Source organism: Salvia splendens, chromosome 17, assembly GCF_004379255.2.
Source record: "Salvia splendens isolate huo1 chromosome 17, SspV2, whole genome shotgun sequence".
In the NCBI taxonomy this organism is placed as follows: Eukaryota; Viridiplantae; Streptophyta; class Magnoliopsida; order Lamiales; family Lamiaceae; genus Salvia; species Salvia splendens.
Window position 1 is genome coordinate 16,714,331 of NC_056048.1, and position 14,535 is coordinate 16,728,865.

At 33.6% G+C, this 14,535-nt stretch overlaps 1 protein-coding gene across 2 annotated transcripts; it reads left to right on the top strand.

The window, feature by feature from the left end:
* Positions 1-8,206: 8,206 nt before the first annotated feature.
* Positions 8,207-8,853, top strand: LOC121774125 (ceramide kinase-like). Of its 2 annotated transcripts, XM_042171044.1 has the most exons (3): positions 8,207-8,445; positions 8,532-8,699; positions 8,828-8,853. In XM_042171044.1, the coding sequence occupies exons 1-3, from the start codon at positions 8,326-8,328 to the stop codon at positions 8,831-8,833; spliced, it is 294 nt and encodes a 97-aa protein (XP_042026978.1). In that variant the 5' UTR covers positions 8,207-8,325; the 3' UTR covers positions 8,834-8,853. The 2 variants fall into 2 exon arrangements, 1 of the variants encoding a protein (XP_042026978.1); XR_006044929.1 differs by lacking the exon at positions 8,828-8,853 and having other exon boundaries at positions 8,207-8,436; positions 8,532-8,764.
* Positions 8,854-14,535: the final 5,682 nt, after the last annotated feature.

A 14,535-nucleotide genomic window follows, 5' to 3' on the forward strand; every position in this document is an offset into this window, starting at 1 on the left:
CAATTCATATATAAGAAGTACCCTACCTGGTTCATACTTTTGAGCATGCTCGCCTTTCCTCTTTTGTTTGTGGACTTTCATCAGCTCATTCCTACGCCATCTACATTAATGATGCAAAACAAAAGGAACATAAACTAAATTCTACATCAAGAAATAACTTTTGACCAGCCACAACAATCTAATTCCATACACATCCACTGCATGTAGAAGGTGAATAGAAACTCTCCAATTGTCAATTGACAAAGACGTGAAGGTGGTGTTGGAAACACAATCACAAGAGCAAGGCGAACACCAAATAGCCACCGCAGTTGAATACATTGACATTTAAACAAAATCTGATAGCTTTTGGTATTCTTGTGACTTTTAGTTATCCCATTATCATATCGAAATAAATGTTTCACAATTCTATTATAATATGCTCTTTCGAAGAACTCATTCATTCCATTGATTGCTAGAAAAAACGTTTACAATGATTAAATGAAATTAAAATATTATTAGGGAATATGTAGTGTCATCTCACATAAAATGGGGTATAAGTTTATTAAATACACATAAATGAAATTTTGCAATGATTGACATACACCAGCCCATTTTGCAATGATTGACATACACCAGCCGGTTATGAACAAATAACAAAAAGTAATTTCAATTAGATTATAATTTTAATATAAAATGAAATTTCCATAAATACCCCAAAAACTCCCCTTTTATATATGTATAGATAGGATATTTAAAGGAAAAAAGTTTAATAGTAACAAAAATTATTATAATAGACCTTCACTCGCAGATATGCTTTATGAAGAAAGAGGACAATTTCATAAATCTAGTTACGACGGAAATTCAATAACAGAATGGAATATAGATGGAAAATCTGAGTATGAAATCCTTAATACTTTGCAAGAAATGGGAATGGCAAAGATTGCTTATAGGTACAATGGAATTTCTGAAAGAGAAGCTTGCATCCTTCTTGTTAATGGTTTTACGGGTCAATTAAAAAATTGGTGGGATAATGCTTTAGATCTTGGAAGCAAGGAACAAATTTTAAGCCATGTTGTGAGTATTGAAGACCAAGACGGAGAAATAAAAGAAACAAGCGATGCTTGTGATTTCCTTGTAGTCACTATTTCAATGTATTTTATAGGAAACCCGAGAGAGGAATATAACAGTTCTTTCATCGTCCTGACCAATCTTAGATGCCCCTCCTTATCTGATTATAGGTGGTATAAGGATGTCTTCATAACCCAGGTTCTCAAAAGAAATGACTGTAATCAAGCTTTCTGGAAAGAAAGGTTCATTGCAGGATTACCCAAACTTTTTAGTGAAAGAATAATACAGAAAATCAAAGATGATATAGATTCTGAGAATATTCCTTTTGAAAATATTAAATTCGGGCAATTATTTGCTTTTATCAAGAAAGAAGGCTTAGACCTATACATGGAAATAAAAATACAAAACAAATACAGAAAAGATAAACAGAAAGAGAAGAGCGAATTAGGATGTTTCTGCGAAATGTTTGGGATTGAAAAGATTGAAGCCCCTTCTTCTAGAATTAAAAGGAAGAATAGAAAGTTTAAAAAGGAATCACAAAAGTCTGAATATAAACCTTACAAAAATAAATTTAGGAGAACAAAACCTAAAAGAACTTATAAACCGACCAATGATAAGGGGAAAAGTGATATAAAATGTTGGTATTGTAAAAAATTAGGACACACTGAAGAACAATGTTGGAAGAAAAAGAAGAAGAACATTAGACTAATAAGCAAACAAATCAATAATCTTTTAAGAGAAAAGGATAACTCTTCTAACTCAGAGAGTGAATCCGATCAAGAAAGGGAAGAGATGCTAAATACCTCTGACGAAAGTGATTATCATAGTAGTTTTGAACATGAAAAAGATATTAGCAAAAATTGTATCCAAGTCATTTCTAAAGAAAAGAAAGAAGTCATCTTTGACCTTATCCAAGAAATCCCAGATACCGATATAAGAGATAATTACCTTAATAAATTAAAAGATTTAATTCTTGAATAACCTTCTACTTCCAAAAAGATAAACATCAATGAACAATTTAGTCTGAAGAATTTAGTCTGAATAAACTTTGGGATAAATATCCCTATCAAAGCATATCTAAACAAATAACAACAAAAGACCTCCAGAGTGAAATTAATAGCCTTAAAAAACAAATCAATAAAGAATTTTATGAATTAAAAGAAAAGGACTTTGAAATAGAAACAAGACTCTCTATTATTGAAAATAATAAAGAAATTGGTAACTGGAAGAATCTTGATCCAGAAAATAATTCTATAAAAGTCATCCGAGAAATTGAATATCAAAAAATGGCATATTAATATCACCCTTGCTGTTAATGACTTCAAAACCAGTATTATGGCCCTAGTTGATTCAGGAGCAGACCATAATATTATCAGAGAAGGAATAGTCCCTACTAAGTATTGTGACAAATCCAAAGAATAACTTTATACTGCTAACAATAACCTACTAAAAATTAAATACAAACTCTCTAAAGCTCATATTTGTAAGAATGGCTACTGTTTCAAGAATATCTTTACTATTGTTGAAGATATCACATGTAATATGATTCTTGGAACGCCTTTCCTAACTCAAATTTATCCTTTCTATGTCAGTGATAGTGGTATTACCACCAAAGTTCAGGGAAGAGAAATAAATTTTAAATTCATCTCTCCCATTAAAAAGCAAGAAATTCTTAATCTTCAGAATAACTCTATATTTAGACAAATTAATAATATTACCCAAAAACGAAAACAAATTAATTTTCTAAAAGAAGAATTACCTTTTCAAAGAATTGAAGACCAACTTAGAACTCCTAAGATCATATCAAAGATTAAAGAAATCGAAAATAACTTTGTCAAACGAGTTTGTAATGAAATCCCTAATGCCTTCTGGGATAGAAAGCACCATGTCATTGAACTACCTTATGAAAAGGGTTTCAATGAAGATAATATCCCGACAAAATCAAGACCTATCCAAATGAACCAAGAACTCTTAGAAATTTGTAAAAAGGAGATTAATGAATTATTAGATAAAAAACTTATAAGACCTTCAAAATCTCCTTGGAGTTGTTCTGCCTTCTATGTAATTAAACAAGCAGAGCTTGAAAGAGGAACACCTAGGCTAGTCATAAATTACAAACCTCTTAATAAAGTTCTACAATGGATTAGGTATCCTATCCCCAACAAAAGGGATTTAATAGGAAGACTCTTTAATGCTAAGATTTTTTCCAAATTTGACCTTAAGTCTGGATTTTGGCAAATCCAAATCTCTGAAAAAGATAGATATAAAACAGCCTTCACAGTTCCTTTCGGACATTATGAATGGAATGTCATGCCTTTTGGCCTAAAAAATGCCCCTTAAGAATTTCAAAAAATCATGAATGATATCATGAATCCTCTTAGTCATTTTAGTATTGTCTATATCGATGATATTTTAATCTTCTCCCAAGATATTGATCAACATATCAAACATTTGGACACTCTCTTAAAAACCATAGAAAAAAATGGATTAGCTATATCCACCCCCAAATTAAAATTATTCCAAACCAATGTTAGATTTTTAGGACATGAAATTAGCAAAGGAACTTTCAAACCTATTAGTAGGTCGATTTCCTTTACAGATAAATTCCCTGATGAAATCAAAGATAAAAATCAATTACAGAGATTCTTAGGACGCATGAATTACATTTCAGACTTTTTCCCTAATCTTAGGGAGACCTGTAAACCTCTTTACCAAAGGCTTAGGAAAGACCCCCCTAATTGGACAGAAGAACACACTAATATTATCAAAACCATAAAACAAGAAGTAAAAACTCTTCCGTGCTTAGGCATCCCCAATCCAAAAGCCTTTATGATCATAGAAACAGATGCCTCAAATCTAGGTTATGGAGGAATTTTAAAATAAAAAATTAATTCAAAAGAATAATTAGTTAGATACCACTCTGGAATCTGGAATAATACTCAGATAAATTATTCCGTTATCAAAAAAGAAATTTTATCCATAGTTTTATGCATTTCAAAATTTCAAGATGACCTTTACAATAAAAAGTTCTTACTCAGAATAGATTGCAAATCAGCAAAAGAAGTTCTTACGAAAGATGTTCAAAATATTATTTCAAAACAAATATTTGCCAGATGGCAAGCTATTCTTTCTGTTTTTGATTTTGAAATTGAATTTATAAAAGGAGAAAACAATTCTCTACCTGATTTTCTAACTAGAGAATTTTTACAAGGGAACAGTAATGGACTCTACAAGGAAGAAAATACAAAGTGCTAAAGACTATGAAGTCTTCTCTTCAAAACTTACCTCAAAAGCCCTTGTTTCACCCACAACTCCTGTCACTCCTCAAAAATCCAATCAAATTATCCCAAACAGATTCTCTCCAATCCAAAATATACCAGAAATTCCTTATAAAACGGTTCTTGCTTCAAACCTGCCAAAACCCACTAATATCCAAATCCCAAACACTCCTGAAGTATACAAATATACTGCCAAAGATTGGCATGATGATTGTGGGATGACTTCTTTTTCTGAATATCCAGCGACTCTTTCTCAAAAAGATTTTATCAGAAATCATTTTCCAAATCCTTCCCGATTTTGGGAATCCGAGGATCGTTTGAAAGATCAAAAGTATTATGAGTTTATTCTAGTGGATTCTGATTCAGTGGAAATAACTCATAATTCCGATAGATCTAAAGAAATTGAATACTCAAAATGTGTTATCAAAAGAGTACATACTCTCACCACTTTTGGTGGTCAAAATGAATTCAAAATATTCCCAGTCAACCACCCAGCTCAGGGGTATAATTACATTGATTATAAGAACGCTTGGTTTAGAGCTTTTCTAGTTAGACCCTTCAACCACTCTTGGTTCATAACTTTCCACCACAACTGTGATAAACAACCTCCTGTCTGGTTTGTTGATTGGTGGAAAAAAGTGGGGTCTTCTATCCAAATTCTTCATCTTCAAATTCAAGAAGGTTTTAAGGTCTTTGCAGAGTTTTCAACTCTAAAAAATTATCAAAATTTCATCATCTTCCACGCTGAATTCAAGATTCCTTGGATTTTTGCATGGGATTTCAATTTTGAAAAAATTTATCCAGACCCTACCCCTTATTCTTTGACAAGGGTCTATAAAGTCAAATGGTGGTCGAGGTTCCAAAATCATATTGGAACTGAACTGGCCGTTAGGTATTTTTTAAACACTGGTGAAAAAGTGGTTTATCAAAAAAATGATAAAGGAAAAGATAAAATAGGAACAGCCAAGAAGGCCAGCAGTCCAGAACCGAAAATTGAAAGTTATATGGATCATCTTCCAGATAATATCAAGAAAGAATTCTTTGAATATCTGGCGCAAAAGTCTGTCTCTTCAAGATCAAAATCTGAAGGATCTGTCTCCTCAGACCCTATAAGGGACCAAGACCCTTATGAATTTTAAAATTTTCAGGGAAACAACGATCAAAGAGCAAAACAGAAGAATCAAGATTATCCACATAATACTTGCTGCATAAGGATGCCGAGAAGAAACGCCTTATATAATAATGATTATGGCATAGAAATAAAAAGATTAGAAGCAGAAATCAGAGAGCAAAGAAGAAGGATCAGAGCTTTCCATAAAATTAGACGGAGCAGAAGCAAATCTTTTTGTTGGTATAATGATGAAGATTGGCAAAGAGAGCAAATTATTGAAGAATGCAAAAGGAGAATTAGAATTATCCATATAATACTTGCTGCTTAGCGGACAAAACCAATGCCTCAAAATTCAAAATCAAAAGTTACCACAAGATCAAAAGCTGTCATGCTACAATTCTCAAGAGAATTCACAAAAGAACAAAAGTTGCCTCCAAGGGGACCACCACTTCACAAGATGATCAGCACGTAGCATTTAGTGTAATCTTCTACAATATAATAATGTTGTAATAGTTAGGAAAGTATTCCTATAAATAGCTTGTAAATCTAAGAGGAAAAGGCACACCGGTCTTAGAGTTTTCAGACCATTGCTCTCTTCCTCCTCCCTCTGTAACCCTTGAAGTTTTAAGCCACAAGTTAGTTTTTAAAACTCATACTTTGTCTTATTTACTATCTTTCATATTGCCTAGTTTATAATGCTTAATCAGTACACCATCCAAGTGGAGACCATTTTGATATACTTGCCCAGCTGCAAGATGATCTTGGTGGATTGTCCATTGGATTTCAATACTGTGGAAACCATTTTGATATACTTGCCCAGCTGCAAGATGATCTCGGTGGATTTTCCATACATTATTTACTTGTCATCATATCTCTTCATTCATATTTCTTATTCAAATAACGGAATAATTAATCTGGGATTGACTCAAAGTGGTATCAGAGCCATTTCGATGGCGGTAATGTACATTAACCGGTTTTCTAGGTTTACTTGTCATGTAACTCAAAACAGAATAGATGAGGACTATTTTAGATCTGAATCTAGTAAAAGAAGCGTTGGAATTCAGGATTGGTAAACTTGTAAATCGGTTGGTAAGCCTTGAATTTAAGTGTTCCACGTATAGTGTTCCCCTGCGACCAGCTTCTTTCTACTAAAACAGATCCTTTTTAAAACCCTTATCCCTCTGTTTGTCCATGGCCAGTAAATTGGTAAACCTGTTAAGACCCAAAACTGAAAAGAAATATGATAAAAATATTGTTTCAAGTAATGAGATTCATGCACCCATTAATTACTCAGATTGGAGTATCCCCAAAGAAAAGGTTGAAAATTTTTATAATATAGGACTTATAGATTTTAGGACCGCCTTTTCAATAAGAACTCATGAAGAAACTAGAAGTATTTTGCCCAAATCGGAAAGCTTTCCTCTCCTCAATAAAGATTCTATAAAAAAATATATAGAAAAGGCCATAGGTACGCCCATTTTGGTCTCGCCCAAGTTGCTGTCAAACCTTTAGTCCATATAGGAGTTGACACACCCATTTACCTAGCTTTAAGAGACAAAAGACTGAAGAAATATCAAACGTCTATTTTAGCTATGGTCCAAACTAATATTTGTAATGGCCCAACATACTTCAATTGCTCCCCAAACTTTTCTGTTGATCTGACAGACCCCATGATTTTAGAATCCCTTGTTCTTGATATTCAGATACAGGGAAACGAGTTTCATAATTGCAAGAATTTTGCTGTCATGTTCAGAGTCTACCTTAGGCTTATGTCTTCGAACTTGAACCCTAAATTTAGTAAGAACCATTTCGTGAAAGGATAAACTATTCTCTTACAAGTAGATGCTGAACAATCCATGACATACATTCCTAAACGTCTTAAATGGAATCAAATGACAATCCCAAGTCAGTTCATCATAAAAGAACCTCAATTCCCCAGTGATATTGAAAGGAGAGAACCATCTCAAATAATTGAAGAACCTGATGGTACTGTAACAGTTAAATTTGATAGAACAAATTCTTTCTCAAACTACAGTAGAAGTTTTAGATATGAGAATAGTAGAGCATCCTGTTCGGATATTCCTAGTCCCTCAGAGCGAAACTGGACGTTCAAAACACCTATACCACAGCCAAATTCCACGTTTGAAGAAAATATAGGTGACCCTTACTCACCCACTAGAAGTACTATGGTCATAACTCTTAATGAAGAATTTACCCCAGATATGGAGTATTTGAATAAAGAATTAAGTTCTCCTTTTTACAAAGAAAAAGAAAGATGGTTTAATAAATTAGATAATAAGATTAGAATCAAAATAAAGAATGAATGGATAAATGAAATGAAGAAAATAAAATTGAACTTTCTTTTTTATGATTTTATAGCAATATACCTCTCTTCAGAAGGATGGTATGATTGTTTCAAAAAACCTACCATTGAAGTTAATTCAAGTCTTATAAAAAAATGGTGTTTGTCAAGTAATGATACTGTAATTTCGGCAGTTCATCCTCCTCTTCAATCTTTAAAAATTCAAACGTATAAAGGAAAAATTATTGCAGACCCTTTCAAACAAACTAAAAAGCCTAATGAATTAATCAACTGAAACTCCACTTTACAGATACTTGACGGAAACTATAGCATTTCAAGTACATACGGATTGACATCATTTAGTGCTTTGTGAGATGAAAAAGACTTTTAAGTTATCTTCTGTATAGTCTCCCAAATGTTTTCCTATGTATTTGCTCTTTGTATATGGTGAATTGTCCCATGGGGAAGTCAGGCTATGTGAATTGCATGTTACTTTTGTGGGATCAGCATAAGACGTTTTATTTGTATTACAACTGGAAGGGGATAATTTTTCTTGTCTGGGATTCAAACTTGTTTCGAATACAGAAATGGAGGTTAATATCGGCGATGTTTATGCTGTTAACTTCATTGGTTGGGGTTTGGTTCATGAATCTGCTCTTGCCAGCTTGGAAGTATCCCTTTTAGATCATTCTTCTGAGGTGAAACATGTTAGCCACTACTAAGCCTTGTATACATATATATTTTTAATACAGACTATACACTCATGTATTGTGTTTTATCTTCACTTCAACAGATGTACAGGTTTACTATCTATGTTGTTCACAAATCAAAGACCCAATCATCTGTTTGGATGCCATTAGTTTACACTTTTGGTCATAAAGATTTGGAGATTTGTATGTCTTGGGTAAACCAGATTAATTCTCATCTGCACATGGAAGTTAAGCGACCTAAGAATCTTCTGGTACGTGACAATATTGTTTGCTTAGTTTTAATTTTGTTGGTTTAGTTTCTTCTTTAGCACTGTCAATTATTTCAGAAGCTCAAAATGTTAAATCTAGATCAATTATGTCCTTTTCCTTTTTCTCGTAGGCTTAACTCCTTAAGTGATTAGGTTTGGTTCATCCGAGGAGTGGGAAAGGACATGGATGCAAAATATGGGAAACAGTGGCTCCCTTATTTTCTCAGGCCAAAGTTAAAACTAAGGTAAGTTTATAGTCTAGTTACTCTCTTAGTGTCCAAAAATATATGTAATCTGTTGAGTTTTTCATACTTAAAATACTTCTGATCATCGTTGTTTTTTTGCATTAACTTGTTTGGCATGGTAGATATATTGTAAAACGTACAGTTATTATCTTGGACCTGATTGTAGGTTCGATCTTATCAATGTTATGTTTTGCAACTTGCAAGGCTTCATTATTTGGTTTTTGCACTAGGATTAATCTTTAATAGTCCAATTACAAGTAGTGATTGATTATCCTCAAGACCGTTGACCTTGGACATCATGTAGTAGCTTTCATAGGCCAACTGTCCAATTTAGTAAAATAGGTCAAATAATGTTCTCATGTTCTCTATTTCTTGTACAGGTAATAGTGACAGAGAGGGCCGGACATGCAAGAGGTATGCTATCCTCAATTACAAATAGGGAGCTGAATTTGTACGATAGTGTTGTAGCTGTTGTAAGTAGTTGTATCCTTCCACTTCCACGTATCTATTTTCCGATATTTATGGAATATGGGTTGTTCTGTCAGAAACATGGATATAAAGTAGAGCTACTTAGTTATATATATGCTTCGTGCTGAGTTACCGTTTCTCGCATCCAAACATGATTATCATGTACTACAATTGAATAGTCATGTTCACTAATTTATTGTGCTGCATCAACTAAATTATTTAATTTACTTCAGTAACCATTTAATATATATTCAAAATATAGCAGAATTTGAAGAAGTTATTAATCAAACATGATCGTTTAGACCTTGTCTTAAGCATTTCAAAATCAAATGTGAAAATAAGGATTTTTCTTACAATTTTAAAGTGCTCTCTGATCATTTAAATTGTTCGAACAGGTTGCATGTAAAATTTGGCTATATTGATGTTTCTTTCATGTTTAATAGTTGTTGAAACTTGAAAGAGATGATGCAGAAAAAACACATTGTTATTTTTTTCTTCATCATGTCAATTTCTGAAGAAAAACCTTGTTTTAGACAATATCTGTCTGTATGAGGGATGAATTGACCATTGCAATAAGAATCTATTTGTTGGATTACTTTCATTACTTTTATAATCCTAGCATCTGTTTGAATGCTGCCAAGTGTACATAATTTCCATTTTGAGTAATGCAGTAGAAAGAAGGCCATCCTTACTATATTCGATCTTAACTTTTCTCGCTTAGCTTTCTGCTGTATGTCATCTGTGTTTATTGCTCTGATGGCGTAATTATATGCATTGCTTGCATAGCCAACTTCATTTTTATTCCTTGTTATGAAGTTTCTGTTTCTAGGTGAATAAGGATTGAGGAACGGATCATATTCTAATAAAAGTTTCGCCTCATCAGTAATTTACCTTAGCAAATATTTCTTCATTCATTCTTTCTCCCTGATCTTCTGCCATGATTTATTTCTGAAGCATACTTCATTATTTTCACTTGTCTCATCAGTTAGTAACTGATTCTCACCAGTTAGCAACTGATGAAGATTGAAGGTTATCGTTGACATATTTTTTTATGAATTACATAGATGTAAGTTCCTTTTGAATACAACATGGTTGCTTGAGCAATTTATTCAACACTTGTTGGGTTTCCTTATTGATTTTGCACTTTGATATTGCATATACATGATGTTGTAAGGATTTTTAATTTCGTAGATTAGTGTCTAGGACTTTTTATCTTATTCTCATACACTGCTTACTTTTCAAATGGTATTAGGGCGGTGATGGATTTTTTCAACGAAATTCTTAACGGTGTTCTCTTGTCAAGGCATAAAGCTCCATATCCACCAACTCCTTCAGATATAACGCCCCCTGCTGAGAGTGAATGCAATGTTACAAATCATAATGTTAACAGAACGCGCTCAGAGCACTGTGATCATAATGAAGATGGATCTCCTCTTCTGAGGGGTTCTGAGAACATTGGGCTTGAATCCCCTAATTTTGGTATGTGATCATGTCCAATGAAATAACTTTTTTCAAAATACACATGCTATGAGTTTGTGTCTGGATTTAGAGATCTGGGAAAGTTTTGGTTAAAGCCATTAAAAGATACTTGAAGTTATCTATTTCCTCCACTGATTTATAGCTGTTGTATTTATATCTGCGATGTTCCTCTGTTAATTCTTCTCTTTTCATTTATGCAGGAAAAGATTCAGAGTCTCTGTTTCCAAATGAAATGTTCAGATTTGGGCTTATCCCTGCTGGATCTACTGATGCCATTGTTATTTGGTATATTCAGTTTTATATTCTGTCACATGATTCCTTTTCTCTGAGGCACATGGAAGTTGGTTTTATTGTCTCTCAAATAGTGGATATGCGGCGCCATGGCGCTATGGCATGGCGTTCTGTGGTGGAAATGCTATAGCAACATGGCGCTGCCATAGCACCGCCATTTGACAACATGGTGTGTGTACCTAAGGTAGACTCTAAACATGACATCAAAATTATTGCAATTATGAAACTCGTTTCCCTGTATCTGAATATCAAGAACAAGGGATTCTAAATCATGGGGTCTGTCAGATCAACAGAAAAGTTTGGGGAGCAATTGAAGTATATTGGGCCATTACAAATATTAGTTTGGACCATAGCTAAAATAGACGTTGATATTTCTTCAGTCTTTTGTCTCTTAAAGCTAGGTAAATGGGTGTGTCAACTCCTATATGGACTAAACAGCAACTTGGGCGAGACCAAAATGGGCGTACCTATGGCCTTTTTCTATATATTTTTTTATAGAATCTTTATTGAGGAGAGGAAAGCTTTCCAATTTGCGCAAAATACTTCTAGTTTCTTCATGAGTTCTTATTGAAAAGGCGGTCCTAAAATCTATAAGTCCTATATTATAAAAATTTTCTACCTTTTCTTTGGGGATACTCCAATCTGAGTAATTAATGGGTGCATGAATCTCATTACTTGAAACAATATTTTTATCATATTTCTTTTCAGTTTTGGGTGTTAATAGGTTTACCAATTTACTGGCCATGGACAAACAGAGGGATAAGGGTTTTAAAAAGGATCTATTTTAGTAGAAAGAAGCTGGTCGCAGGGGAACACTATACGTGGAACACCTAAATTCAATGCTTACCAACCGATTTACAAGTTTACCAATCCTGAATTCCAACGCTTCTTTTACTAGATTCAGATCTAAAATAGTCCTCATCTATTCTGTTTTGAGTTACATGACAAGTAAACCTAGAAAACCGGGTTAATGTACATTACCGCCATCGAAATGGCTCTGATACCACTTTGAGTCAATCCCATATTAATTATTTCGTTATTTGAATAAGAATATGAATGAAGAGATATGATGACAAGTAAATAACGTATGGAAAATCCACCGAGATCATCTTGCAGCTGGGGCAAGTATATCAAAATGGTTTCCACAGTATTGAAATCCAATGGAAAATCCACCAAGATCATCTTGCAGCTGGGCAAGTATATCAAAATGGTCTCCACTTGGATGGTGTACTGATTAAGCATGATAAACTAGGCAATATGAAAGATAGTAAATAAGACAAAGTATGAGTTTTGAAAACTAACTTGTGGCTTAAAACTTCAAGGGTTACAGAGGGAGGAGGAAGAGAGCAATGGTCTGAAAACTCTAAGACCGGTGTGCCTTTTCCTCTTAGATTTACAAGCTATTTATAGGAAAACTTTCCTAACTATTACAACATTATTATATTGTAGAAGATTACACTAAATGCTACGTGCTGATCATCTTGAGAAGTGGTGGTCCCCTTGGAGGCAACTTTTGTTCTTTGTGAATTCTCTTGAGAATTGTAGCATGACAGCTTTTGATCTTGTGGTAACTTTTGATTTTGAATTTTGAGGCATTGGTTTTGTCCGCTAAGCAGCAAGTATTATATGGATAATTCTAATTCTCCTTTTGCATTCTTCAATAATTTGCTCTCTTTGCCAATCTTCATCATTATCCCAACAAAAAGATTTGCTTCTGCTCCGTCTAATTTTATGGAAAGCTCTGATCCTTCTTCTATGCTCTCTGATTTCTGCTTCTAATCTTTTTATTTCTATGCCATAATCATTATTGTATAAGGCGTTTCTTCTTCTCGGCATCCTTATGCAGCAAGTATTATGTGGATAATCTTGATTCTTCTGTTTTGCTCTTTGATCGCTGTTTCCCTGAAAATTTTAAAATTCATAAGGGTCTTGGTCCCTTATAGGGTCTGAGGAGACATATTCTTCAGATTTTGATCTTGAAGAGACAGACTTTTGCGCCAGATATTCAAAGAATTCTTTCTTGATATTATCTGGAAGATGATCCATATAACTTTCAATTTTCGGTTCTGGACTGCTGGCCTTCTTGGCTGTTCCTATTTTATCTTTTCCTTTATCATTTTTTGATAAACCACTTTTTCACCAGTGTTTAAAAATGCCTAACGGCCAATTCAGTTCCAATATGATTTTGGAACCTCGACTACCATTTGACTTTATAGACCCTTGTCAAAGAATAAGGGGTAGGGTCTGGATAAATTTTTCAAAATTGAAATCTCATGCAAAAATCCAAGGAATCTTGAATTCAGCGTGGAAGATGATGAACTTTTGATAATTTTTTAGAGTTGAAAACTCTGCAAAGACCTTAAAACCTTCTTGAATTTGAAGAGGAAGAATTTGGATAGAAGACCCCATTTTTTCCACCAATCAACAAACCAGACAGGAGGTTGTTTATCACAGTTGTGGTGGAAAGTTACGAACCAAGAGTGGTTGAAGGGTCCAACTAGAAAAGCTCTAAACCAAGCGTTCTTATAATCAATGTAATTATACCCCTGAGCTGGGTGGTTGACTGGGAATATTTTTGATTCATTTTGACCACCAAAAGTGGTGAGAGTATGTACTCTTTTGATAACACATTTTGAGTATTCAATTTCTTTAGATCTATCGTAATTATGTGTTATTTCCACTGAATCAGAATCAACTAGAAAAACTCATAATACTTTTGATCTTTCAAACGATCCTCGGATTCCCAAAATTGGGAAGGATTTGGAGGAAAATGATTTATGATAAAATCTTTTTGAGAAAGAGTCGCTGGATATTCAGAAAAAGAAAGTCATCCCACAATCTCATGCAATCTTTGGCAGTATATTTGTATACTTCAGGAGTGTTTGGGATTGGATATTAGTGGGTTTGGCAGGTTTGAAGGCAAGAACCGTTTTATAAGGAATTTCTGGTTATATTTGGATTGAAGAGAATCTGTTTGGGATAATTTGATTGGATTTTTGAGGAGTGACAGGAGTTGTGGGTGAAACAAGGGCTTTGAGGTAAGTTTGAAGAGAAGACTTCATAGTTTTTAGCATTTGTATTTCTTCCTTGTAGAGTCCATTACTGTCCCTTGTAAAAATCTCTAGTTAGAGAAATCAGGTAGAGAATTGTTTTCTCCTTTTATAAATTCAATTTCAAAATCAAAAACAGAAAGAATAGCTTGCCATCTGGCAAATATTTGTTTTGAAACAATATTTTGAACATCTTTCGTAAGAACTTCTTTTGCTGATTTGCAATCTATCTGAGTAAGAACTTTTTATTGTAAAGGTCATCTTGAAATTTTGAAAGCATAAAACTATGGATAAAATTCTTTTTTG